The sequence below is a fragment of the Genypterus blacodes genome, unplaced genomic scaffold, assembly GCF_046128005.1.
Source record: "Genypterus blacodes isolate CSIRO-AG114 ecotype Tasmania unplaced genomic scaffold, CSIRO-AGI_Gbla_v1 ptg000039l_1, whole genome shotgun sequence".
Lineage (NCBI taxonomy): Eukaryota > Metazoa > Chordata > Actinopteri > Ophidiiformes > Ophidiidae > Genypterus > Genypterus blacodes.
In genome coordinates this window covers 4,222,501-4,235,313 of record NW_027466852.1, presented here as the reverse complement: position 1 = coordinate 4,235,313, position 12,813 = coordinate 4,222,501, and the positions used below count along the sequence as shown (strand labels likewise).

Here is a 12,813-nt window from a genome sequence, read left to right as displayed (position 1 = left end):
CTGAGACAACCATGTGTGAAACACACCAATGTATCTGCGTGCATGCTTACATGCAGTTGTTCTCTCCATTAAGAGAGACAGTGATGTACTGTATGATGCATGCTGGGCTCAGCAGTTTGTATATATGTGTGTGTGTGTGTGTGTGTGTGTGTGTGTGTGTGTGTGTGTGTGTGTGTGTGTGTGTGTTACCTGGCGTCCGCTTCACTGTAATACTCTCTGGCTACGATGTCCTCAAACAGCTCTCCTCCTGTTACCCTGTTGAGAGACGACATCACATCGCTCATGTTTCATTCTCCTATATGCTTACACTTATGGGCTTCCTTACACACTCAATACTGTTTTTCTAGAAGAGGGTGTATGAGCACAATGACACACGGCTTTCATGCTTGAGGTTTGCGTGTGTATGTGTGTTTGTGTGTTAATGTTAACTAGGGTTTGTAAGGACACAGATCTTCCCTAAGGTCCATGAGTACAAACACACCATTCGTCAACCTCAAGTACGTGAGTTAGAAGCGAGATAAAAGAAGTTACTATCATCACTTTGTGTGTGTGTGTGTTTGTGTGTTACTTACAGATCAAACACCAAATAATGGAAACCCTCCTCTGATATGCTGTCATGGAGTCGTACTGGAGAGGAGATTAAACGAGCAAAACACAAACAGAGAGCAGAAGAGGAAGAGAAGAGAAAAGCCAAAGGAAAGAACAGCAGTCAGTACTGCAGTACTGCCAATACTACAACACACATGCTGTTTGGTATTGCTAAAGTAACGTAGTAGTAGTACTGTGATTATACGCTGAATGCAGTATGTATGATCAAGTTATAGCTGCAGTTTCTGACAGAAGCTGCTAAATGAGCTGCTGCCTGTTGTGTTCTGGGCCAAAATGTGAGGAGAGGAATCTGTTTGGCTGCTTAAATGGATGTTTCCACAATCCATCCTATAGGAAAACACTGAAGTGAACTCCACTCAGCACATTAGCAGGCTTTAGGGCCACGTTTTCTTTCTGTAATCGTTCCTGCCAAGCTTATCTCTATTTAAGAATCACACTGGAGAATGACAGCAGCTTCCGGTCCTACATTTTGGCGATAGGTTGACCTTTTTGTTTACGTTTGACCCTTTAACATTTCCAGGACACTGAGTCTGAATCACTGAGCTGCTCCCCAGTGTTTTACATTAGAGCAGTTATCCTGGAAAATGTGGGCTGGTAGCTGTGGTGCAGAGCTGATTTGAGGTATTTGGCCACTCAGAGCCACATGGGAACTGAAGGCAACAAAAGAAACAAAAAAGCAAAGAGCAGATGAGTGGAAAAAAACAAAAGAAGAGGTAGAGGTTCTAGCAGCGGTTTAACCACAGAAAACAAGTTCAAGGGGTCACTGGTTGAGAGAGAAGTGTTTGTGTGTTTATGTGTGTGTGTGTGTGTAGGGGGGGGCGTGTTATAGGTCTCTTTTCTCTCTCTGATGACTCAGCTTCGAAGAGCACACACATATATCATCATTAGATACATGTGTACTCTCTCTTTCTCCTTTCTCCCCATAGTTGTGTCGAGAAGATAAATTGCCTCAGCCAAGAATCTCTTGAGACCTGAATACAATGTGTGTGTGTGTGTGTGTGTGTGCGTGTGCGTGTGCGTGTGCGTGTGCGTGTGCGTGTGCGTGTGCGTGTGCATGTGTGCGTGTGCGTGTGTGTGCGTGTGCGATTGCGAACATGAAGCTCACCAATATTGGGGTGCTTCAAAAGACGGCAAATCCTCGCCTCTCTCTCCAGCTTCTGATGATCTAAAAGGAAAACAGAAGGGGAACAAACACAGAGGGAGAGAGAGAGAGAGAGAGAGAGAGAGAGAGAGAGAGAGAGAGAGAGAGAGAGAGAGAGAGAGAGAGAGAGAGGGAGAGAGAGAAAGAGAGAGAGAGAGAATTGGATCATTTCTCCTTTTTATCAGGACTGAAGTGCTTCACCCAAATAATCTGACCTGTACATTCTTATAAAGTACATGTATGTAAATGTAAACTGGTTGACCCTTTATTTCTGTCTTTTTGCTGCAGGCTGCACCATGAGGGGGTGCTAGAGAGCATTGCAGACCATGACAGAAATAATGTATGCGCTGCTAAAACGTATGACACCTTTACGAGACGACACTAAAGATTATTGCAAGTTACGCTTTACGACGTTTGACAAGCGCACCTCTTCCTGGTGATCCACGAGCCCGCTCAGTGTGTCTCCCTTATGATCAACCAGGCTGATTCAATCTGGCTTAGTGAAGTAAGAAGTAACAGTCAGACCACCTTTGTTGGAAAATACCTGTGTCCTACGACTCATTTTAAGGAACAACAAGAGTCCAAGCGATGGCTGTAACAATGAGGGATGCAGTAAAGTGTTGAGGCGACCCATTTCGGCTTTGCCTTGGGACAGAGAGTGAGAGGGAGAGAGGGAGAGAGAGGGAGAGAGAGAGAGAGAGAGAGAGAGAGAGAGAGAGAGAGAGAGAGAGAGAGAGAGAGAGAGAGAGAGAGAGCAAGAGGACGAGTTGGTTCTCCTTTTTTTCCAGATAAAATAGGACGTCTATTTTCACCCTCATCCATGTCTCCTTCCCCTGTTCCTCCCGACGCTATGGAAACTGGACCCACGGTAATTAGAGGAAAGATGCAGATGATCAAAGCATAGGTACAGCTCTGTGTGTGTGTGTGTGTGTGTGTGTAACGCATGGACAGAAAGTGACAGGCAGACAGAACAGGCAGACAGACGGGGTTAGAGACAATCACAGCAGCAGAGCGGCAGACAGGCAGCCAGAGGCACACACGCAGGGGGAGACAGAAACCAGGGCAGCCATTATTTCATGATTAGCAGGACCCTGTGAGCAAGGTCACTAATCTGTCCATCTCTGCCTGGGTTACCGTGTTACTGAATGGCTCTTTATCTCTGTCACTCCAACAGACAACCATGCTTTCCTTCACTGGGGTAATGGATGCATTGAGGACATTTCCTCCATACGCTCATTTTCTTCTTATATTACATTTAAAACCCTTTCTCATATAGGTGGGAGTCATTTTGTTGGCTAAAAGCTTTGCTGTAAACAAAGGTTTTTGTTTCTCACTGTTGTGGCCCCTGCAGCACTTTGTGAAATGAAGCAACAGCCAACACACAACAGCCAGGATACATTCATCCCATTATTTCAGCAAAACTGTTCATTTATAGAATTAAATGACTTAAATTGGTTTGCTATTTTGTGTGTGGAGTCAGGTTTGGTGTATTAATTAAACAATTCATTTGCTCTCAACGTCAAGATCTCAATGTTGTAATTCATAATGAAACATCTACAGGAGTCAGATTTGTCTGGTATATTTATGTTGCTATTCATTTTTAACCTGAATGAACAATAAACATAGAGGAGGGGGGCAGAATAATAGGTACACCAGGGTAAATACAAAATGTAGCAGAATGAAGCAGAATGTGTTTTAAATATAATTGTAGAATATAGAGAAGTTATTGTTTTTGCTGTAGACACAGTCATGTAAAAGTGTGCTTCCAAAGTCACATGAAACTAAATAAACAATACAAAATACTTGCAAAGAGAGGTCATGTGAGGTTATATCTGCCCCCCCCCCTTCTCTCTCTCTCTCTCTCTCTCTCTCTCTCTCTCTCTCTCTCTCTCTCTCTCCCCCTCTCTCTCTCTTCCTCTCTCTCTCTCTCACTCCCTCTCCTCCACAGGTAGCCCACCTCCCAGCCGGCTGGACATCTGTTGTCTAGCAACTCCTGCACCAATCAGAGCATCGGGCCTCTTCTCTCCTCTGCAGTGGAACCAGCCTTGCATGCAAATGGCCGGCACTGAGAGTTCACACACTAAACTACCAAACTCAAGAACACAAGTAGCAAAACTGGTGAGAAAAAAACAAAATAAAAACAGCCACAGGATCAAACTGCAATAAGATCGTTTCACAAGTGTAAAACAGACATCACACCTCATAGGAAAATTAATTGCTTGACAGGCTTGAGTTTGAATGACGCAGCAGGTTACGCTGAAACATTCCATTTCTACTCTTACCCTCTGCGGTTATGTGAGATGGTGTAAGGATGTTGCAGATGTTGTGACAGCCTGCCTGAAGCTATGGAAAACCTGCCAGCACCTGAAATATGAGACAACCTGATTTATGAGGTCAAATTTGGTGAGTAACAACACAAACATAGACTGAGAGTCATCACTTCAAACGTGCTGGCTGTGTCTCCTGTTCACCACAAAGGGCATCACTACCGCAACTGTCAATCATTTTTTCATTTTCTCAACTGGCAGGGGACGGTAAGCCGATCAGGTTTCCCCTATGATTCCACCCACTCCAAAATCTTCCAGACTGCAGATTTAAAGTGGAATACACTGGAGGTAAGTGTGTGTATAAGGCTGAGGTGAAATGAATGAATGAATGAATGTCAAATGATTATATTAGAGCCACACAGGTGTTGATTTGTATTGATAGAAACTGTCCCCCTATCACGCTGAAGGAACCTTTGAAATTTGACTCAGCAAATCTCAAGCTGACAACAATGAGTAGTGACTGGCTGACAAAAATGATTACAACATTTTGACGTGTGTGTGTGTGTGTGTGTGTGTGTGTGTGTGTGTGTGTGTGTGTGTGTGTGTGTGTGTGTGTGTGTGTGTGTGTGTGTGTGTGTGTGTGTGTATGCCTGCATGTGTGAGAAGCTTGAGAAGGGTTTTTGCTTACGTGGCTAAAAGCGTCTTGACCCACACCGGCTCTTCTGCATAATGTGAAGTTGACGTAATTGTGCAGACAAATATGGAGACATGCCAGTCAGCTGTTGTCACTCAGGACTGTCTGGCCCTACTTGACCTGAGCTCTGCTTCCCGCTTGAGTATGTGTCACTTGCAAGCAATATATGGTACATGAATACTGTTTATGGTGAGACCAAAGTAAAGGCTATCTATGAATTGTAGCATTTCTTAAAGCAAAGTCTGCAAAGTGGATCCATTCTCTTAGCATAGAAGACTGGAACACATTCAATTAACAACAGTATTTAATAGTATGAATATCAGTATAGTACAAATTATTATTTAGATGCTGCTGGGACTTCATCAGCACCAAAAAAAGGTCTTTCCTCTCTTAGTCAAAGGCTTCTTTTGTCACTTGACTCCAGACCATCTCAGTCTCCTGCATTTGAACCCGCTCCCACTGCGATCCTGATCACGTGGTCTCTGTTCAGCTGTTAACTGAAAGTTTGGTGGTTGGATCCCACCCGGGGAGCTTTTGATGCTCCTGTATTCACCATAGCCTCTCCCAGATCCTGAGGTCTAACTCGAGCTCCTCCGGCCCTGTTCTTCACTTTGTTACATGTCTTCTGATCTTAGCCTGCCCTTTTTTTGGGATCCATACTTCATCTTGTTACCTGCCTGCTCCATCTTTCTACCTGGACCTGGCTTAGTTTCGATTTAGCCTGATCTCCATCTGTACCTCCGTCTCGCCTGTTATCGACCATAAGCCTGTCTGATACGTTTTTGCAGGTATGCCTCCATTCTGTCCTCTTCAGGACAGGAACTATACTTTGCTTAATCCGTCTGCCTGTGAGTGGAGTTGTTGGTGCTAGGATCTCAGCCTTAATGTTGAATCATTTGTAAATAAGAAAAGGCTTAAGGTGACCCTGCTTCCAATTTCCATGTGTCTTAAGTGCGCGCACGTGTGTGAGTGTGTTGTCTAGCTGTCAGCTGCCTTGCTCTCTCTAGGACGCTAAGCTTGTAGCATTTGTCACGTCATAAACCATCTTGCCTTCAACTAAAATCTATTTCTTGGCGTCGGCATTTTAAGTATGTGGCCTCTTTACCATGAACCTCCCGGAGGAGGAATTCACCCACTGCAGCATATTTAGGACGGTGCACTCTTCATTTATGACCCAGTTTAAGTTATGTGTGTGTAAGTTTGATGGTGATCTGCACATGTGTAATAGCTATATCAAACACACCCTGATCCACTCACACAAACACTAACCTATACACTTATTTGTGGGATTCTTTGAAGTCATCCTCTTATACTACTTTGGTTCCAGCATCAGAAACAAAAACGTTGGTTAACTTTGTACAACAGATTTTAATTATTTCGTTTGTTTTTAACCTTGACGGAATGTTCAAATAATTACAAAACAAGCTGAAGTAATTAACAAAGATAAAACACATCAATGTCTCTAGATAGCATCCATCTGCTACGGCTGCTGTTCAAACTTTAAATACTTTTGTGCTTTTAGAGAAGGCTGAAGTGTTGCTTTTTCTTACGAATTGACTGTGTTTGACTACAGTGTGAATATTGTAATGAGTCATGATTAATTCATTTTTAGCAGCAGATATATGCTGGTAAATGAACTCGATGCACCATTGTGACACAAACAACTCACGGATCCTCACCGCAGTACTACACACTCATAACTACACAGTGAGACGTAACAGTGGGTGAAAATGTGAAGTGGGTCTGTTGATTTATTGTCTGCCGTCCATACTTGATTCTTTTCTTCTTCTTTTGTCTCTTGCAGTGGGGGATACAGATTCACTTTTGACAGAATACCCCAGGAACCGGTTCGCTTATAGAGCCTGATACTTAAGTTCCTGTCAGGAAGCCAGAACTCTGCTATACAGGGAAGTCCGACCCCACCCAGATCCGCTCGCCCTCCCACCCTCCATCTCCCTCTCTGTCTCTCTCCACTGCTGCTCGTTTCTCGTTCCGATTCTGATGTGTCGCGTCTGCAACCGCACTGCAGCAGAGTATAGAGCTCTGTGTGTGTGTGTGTGTGTGTGTGTGTGTGTGTGTGTGTGTGTGTGTGTGTGTGTGTGTGTGTGTGTGCGCGTGTGGGCGTGTGTGTTTCACCTTTTACAAAGCTGGAGTTTGACATCCCCCGAGTCTAATGCTGTCAGATTTAGTGACAGACACAGAGGAAACAGGCAGACATAGAAAATAGACAGGCGAGAGACAGAAACAGGCAAAGAAAACACCTGACATAGGTGTGTGTGTGTGTGTGTGTATGTGTGTGTGTGTGTGTGTGCGTGTTTGTGCGTGTTTCTAGTCAGCATGATGCATGTAACACTGATTGATTGAAAGGTGAGTGGGCATCAGATCTGAGACTTCCTGAGAAGTGCAGGCTCCCTCAGGAACAATATGGAGATCCTTCTTTTCATTTCTCACTTAGTAAGATGACTAAAAATTGATTGTAGTCAATTCTATTAATCAAGTAATGCTTTTAATCATTTAAGAGTAAATACATAGGACAAACATTAAAGTTACAGCTCATGAGATATGAGGATTTATTTTACGTTGCTTCATTTCATACAGTTCTACTATAAATTGAATATCTTTAGGTTTATCAGTTTGATAAAATTAGCAATATGTGAACATGCGATGGCTTTTTGTCTTTTTTAGAAACTAAAAAACTGGCTGGATTGAATAAACAACAATCAAAAGTTGCACTCCCACCTCTGACACACACATGCTCTCTTTCTCTCCCTCTCCCTCTCCCTCTCTCTCACACACACACACACACACACACACACACAAACACCATACAAGTGCTGGAGTTATTCTGTTCCGATTTAATTAACAGTTTTAATTAAAAAAGATGTAGTGGGGTGAATGTAACATCCTTTGTAGCCAGCAGCTAAACATTCCTCCTCTGTGCACTTCCCTCCTGGCCCCGGCAGAACTGGAGGTCCTAATGAAACCATCCAGGACGCTAAGACACCGTCACCCTCTGCTGCTCCCCAACACAGGCAGAATTATAACTCGCTTGCTTTCTGCTGGGAAGAGAAACAAAAGGTGGCTGCTGGTGTCAGGAGATAAAAATGTCCCCGGAGCAGCACCGACGCTCATCATGCACGGTAATGTTTGTCCTTATCTCATCCAGTATAACCCACACACAGACATTAGACTCATATGCAAAGGTGGCTCAATCTGAGGGTGGGGGCACCGTACAGACACATACTAGAGTCCAATGAATACATCAACAAGGCTGATATCATCAGCCAATAGCAGCTTATGACCTCCATAGCAAATACCGACGTATGTGTCTAACATGCAAAACAAAAATGTCTATTAGTTTTCTGTGCAACATTGATGATGTAATGTTTCCTCATTTCTGATCTGTCTTTCTAATCTTATTACATCTAATATATTTCTCCTTATGATTCCTTTCGATCCATATTATCTAATTCATGTGACTAGCTATACAGATAAATAAAGTTATCAATCTAAAAATCAATCAATACTGTATCAGTGTCGACCTTTCAAATCCCCTCTTGTTCTAACACACACTGGCGTCCTTTAAATAGCATTAATCAATGCGTGTGTACTGTCTGAGGATGTTCCCTCCCTTGAGCTTCCACGCATGAGACAAAAACACCACTAAAGTACTAAGGTTGGTTGCCTTAGCAACAAGAAAATTATCTGTGTGGAAGCCAAAAGACTGCTTGGATTAAATTATCTGTACTGTGCATAACAGAGGAAAAAGCAGCATGATCATGTTCGCCGATGCTCAAACACACACCTTTGCTGCCCTTTCTAAAGGACAATTCCACTTTTTTTTGACTTGGCTTGAGATCGCGTCTTCCTCAGTGTCCCAAAATACTTTTTAACGACCCCTAATGTGCGTGCCTGAGCTTGCTGCATTCAGCACCCACGGTGGAGACACCAACAACAAAATGCGTTAAAAGCAAAATGAGCAAGAGGCTTTTTCCAGCTGGGACGAAGAGTCGCGGCCTCCAGCTGAACGGCCTTCAGTGTGTTTGAGACGACCTTTGACAGATCATGGTTGAACTAGTGAAATGAGACTGTGGGGTGCTGTGCAACTACGCGCTTCTGAAGAGACACCAGGATTTTCACCCAGAAACACAACGAAGAGCAACAGACCGCAAGGGAGTGAGAGAATGAGGGAGGGGAAGGAGGAGGAGGAGGAGGAGGGAGAATAGGGAGGAGAGGGTTGTTAGGAGAGAAGGGCAAATCAGAGATAGAAAAAGACAGATAGAGAGAGAGAGAGAGAGAGAGAGAGAGAGAGAGAGAGAGAGAGAGAGAGAGAGAGAGAGAGGGGTTGTAAAGGACACAGAATACAGATAGCATGAGAGATGAAGAGAGAGAAAAAGATGGAGTACTGTGTGATTAAGAATGCCCTCGCTTTCTCCACAGAGTCCAGTGGCCTAGTTAGTTATGCTGCTGGTTCTCTGCACTGAAATATCTAACTCACACACACACACACACACACACACACGCACGCAGATGCACACAAATGTCCTTGCCACTGCAACTGCAGGCTCACTGTCACGTGTCTCTCTGCCCGTGTGCGCCAACAGGCTGGTTGGCGAGACAGGTGAGCATCGACTGGAACAAAGACCTTGCAAAAGATGGAACATTTTCAATCCTGTGAGTGTGTGTGTGCGTGTGCGTGTGTGAGACAGATACAGACGACGACAGCGAGAGTGAGAGAGAATGACCAACGTTTATTTTTAGCCCCGCGAGCACCCAGTGAGTCATGTGATTCCCCCCTTCTTCTCTTCTCTTCCTCCTGATTCTCTGATTCTCTCTCCCGCCCTCGCCATCTCTTTCCCACTGTCGCGTTCCGTTTCTTTTTTTCTCGCCTGCGTGCGTCACATCAAACCTGCACGGTGACACCGCAGGTCCACAGGAACAAATACAGGAATTCTCGCCTAATGAGGAATGGTGAACAAAAAGCCAAAACACACAGACGCTCACACTCACATATACGTATATATACTTCTGAGGCAGACTGGATTATACCTCGGCAACAGCCATCATCTCCGTTACCATGACACCTACACATGAGGTACCAAAATACAAATGGCAGACCCCCGTGATGAGAGAAGCTTTCAACTACGAAGCTGCATGAGACCTGAGCCACAACTGTTCAAAAATAAATGTATATGATGTAATGGAGACAGATGTGTAATGTTTGCATTCAAACACACATGACTGAATCTGCATAACCTTATTAAAATGACTTTCTGCTGTTCCTCATTTAGAAACGTAGCCCTGCTTTGTTGTCCTAGCTGTTAATCGCCACGTCTTCCCACAATGCAGTGCGATATTTACACAGCGACACAAGCTGGCCTTTTTTCAAATTCAATGCATTTTTATTGCAATGAATTTCTAACAATGCAAACCCACCCGAGCGTCAAGACGAGATGAAAGCAGATACAGAGACGCTCACGCTCACGCTCACGCTCACGCGCACACACACACACACACACACACACACACACACACACACACACACACACACACACACACACACACACACACACACACAGCATATACACAAGTAAATACAAAGTGACAGAGGACAGCGGACAGAATCCTAATGACGCTGACACACGCATGAGGGGAGAGGATAAATCTTCACACACACTCGGGAACACACAAACACACACACCTAAATGTTGATGTTTTGTGCTTTCACTTGACATCTCTCACACTCTTGCTGTATTCCCTCTGTTTCTTCCTCTCTCCCTCACTCATCTGCTGCTCTTGATGAAAGCTCTGCATAATCAGGATTGCAGGACTGAAACGCCCAATAGACACACACACACACACACACACACACACAAACACACACACATATATATATGCATGGTGACACACATACACAGTGCCTTGATCCGTCAGCACTCTAGCCACCAAAGTAAATCTCTTGTACACACACACACACACACACACACACACACACACACACACACAATGCCACAGTGGTGATGGGAGGTCATGATCCTGCCAGAGAGAAGGGAATCAAGAGTTGCAATTCCGGGGCTTATCGCGGAAAGACGGTAAGACCATATCTGACACGCCAGCATGCCTGGGATGTAAACCTCTGTACACACCAACACACACACACACACGCACACGCACACATACACACACACAACCACACACACACAACCACACACACACACATACATATAGAGGGGGGGACAAAGTGCAAATGTGGTGAGATAACCCTTTGTAGTATTTTGGGAAAATCCGTCCCAGCATGCAAGTGGTGAGACACTGATCCTTTTGCCAAGGTGTCCGTTACAACACAGCAAGAGGCAGGATCAACCAGAGCAAGCGAGGGAGAGAGAGAGAGATGTAAAGAGGGAAAGGGAAAGGTCTGTGAAGGAGGGATGGAGGGGTGACGACAGAGAGAGAGAGGCCGAGGTATTGGAAAGGTACGGGGGTGTGATGACAAATGGAAATTGACGATGAAGAAGAAGAGTAAACGCAAACGAGCAGAGACCATGAAGAGGTCAAATACCGCAAGAGGAGGGGTCAAAACGCACACGCCCACACCAGCCAGCGCACACCTACAGGCCATAGCGCTCCATCAGGGGCTGGAGTCACTGGTGGAGCAGAGGAAGATGGAGGAACGGCACCGCACGCCATCCTTTAGTGATGGTCACCTTGGGTCATCGTGAATGCTCGGTTCATGCACGTGACTGTATGAAGAGGTGTGTGTGTGTGTGTGTGTACAGTATGTGTGCGTCCCAAGCCTGAGGCAACCAGGCCAGTGGCTACAATTACAGTGACGGATGTGAAAGAACTGGGTCGCCTTCGCAAGAGATCTGCCCATGGGACGACAAGACCAGCCAGAGCCCTGAATCAATACGGAACACGCTCGCGCACACACACGCGCACACACATGACCTTATACATTTCCATATAGACCAAAAGACATGCACAAATGCGTATCAAGAACGAGGACGCTGCCAACGCTCTGTGTGAGGGCTCAGACATGTCTGAGTATGACTGGATAAATCCTTCACTTTCACTCTCTCTCTCTATCTCCCGCTCTCTCTCTCTCTCCCTCTCTCTCTCACACACACAGACACACACACACACACACCCAAACGTATGCACTTTCTCTATCTCTCTCTCGTCCCTAAAGCGTGTTCCAGAGGCGGCCATGTTCACAGCTCATCAACACTTGACTCAATGTCACTTGGGGCATGCTCGGGTGTGTGTATCTGTGTGTGTGTGTGTGTGTGTGTGTGTATGTGTGTGTGTGTGTGTGTGTGTGTGTGCGTGTATGTGTGTGTGTGTGTGTGTGTGGGCGTGTGTCTGTGTGTGTTTTGTTGCTGTTGCCTACCTCTGGCTGAGAGCTTCTTGGTGTTGATGATTTTGGCAGCATACTCCTGTCCAGAGGAGATCTTCACACACCTCCTGACCACAGAGAATGCTCCCCTATTACACACAGAGAGAGAGAGAGAGAGAGAGAGAGAGAGAGAGAGAGAGAGAGAGAATTGGACGTCTTGAAAAAGGTCAAAGTGATAAGGTGAAGTGTATTCTGCATCAGCTGGCATAAACCTCTGATGTGGTGCTGGAGATGAGTGAATACAGATGAGGCTCAGCTCAAACCAGGGCTCTACACACACACACACACACACACACTTACAGTACACAACCTAAGTCACTACATGACATCATAATACACCAAGCCGCACACTAGCCTAGCAGTGTGTGTGTGACAGTCCTGTGTTGCTCTGGTGTTTCAGGCACACGTATGACGAGGAAAAAAGTGGGTCAGCTGCATCGGAGGGAGGAGAGGAGTCGCCTGCTGCACCTCTCCTCTCGAAACGAAGCCGCCGAGCAAGCGAGCGGCCTCAGCTTCTCTCCGCTGCTCGACCTCCATCTCAAGCTCACGCTCAGCCTATTTCCTCTAAGCACAATCTGCTCTTCCCCACGCTCCTGCTTCAGCTCCAGACGCCGTTGGAGATGTCAGGAGCAGTTAGACGTGCTCGGATGCAAATAGAAGAAAGAAGAAGAGGCCTCATTACCTGAAATGAACCCCTGTCAGGCAG

General features: G+C 45.3%; 1 protein-coding gene across 3 annotated transcripts in view; it reads right to left on the bottom strand.

The window, feature by feature from the left end:
• LOC142996718 (calcium/calmodulin-dependent protein kinase type II delta 2 chain) overlaps positions 1-12,813 on the bottom strand; it is a 30,980-nt gene that overhangs the window by 14,979 nt on the left and 3,188 nt on the right. For 2 of the 3 annotated variants that reach the window (XM_076147745.1, XM_076147744.1), the window contains exons 2-5: positions 12,102-12,196; positions 1,715-1,774; positions 573-627; positions 190-255 (exon numbers count right to left, since the gene is read on the bottom strand). In XM_076147745.1, the coding sequence (XP_076003860.1) occupies positions 190-255; positions 573-627; positions 1,715-1,774; positions 12,102-12,196 (276 nt within the window). The remainder of the gene's footprint in view (positions 1-189; positions 256-572; positions 628-1,714; positions 1,775-12,101; positions 12,197-12,813) is intronic. The other variant, XM_076147746.1, reaches the window with a different exon arrangement.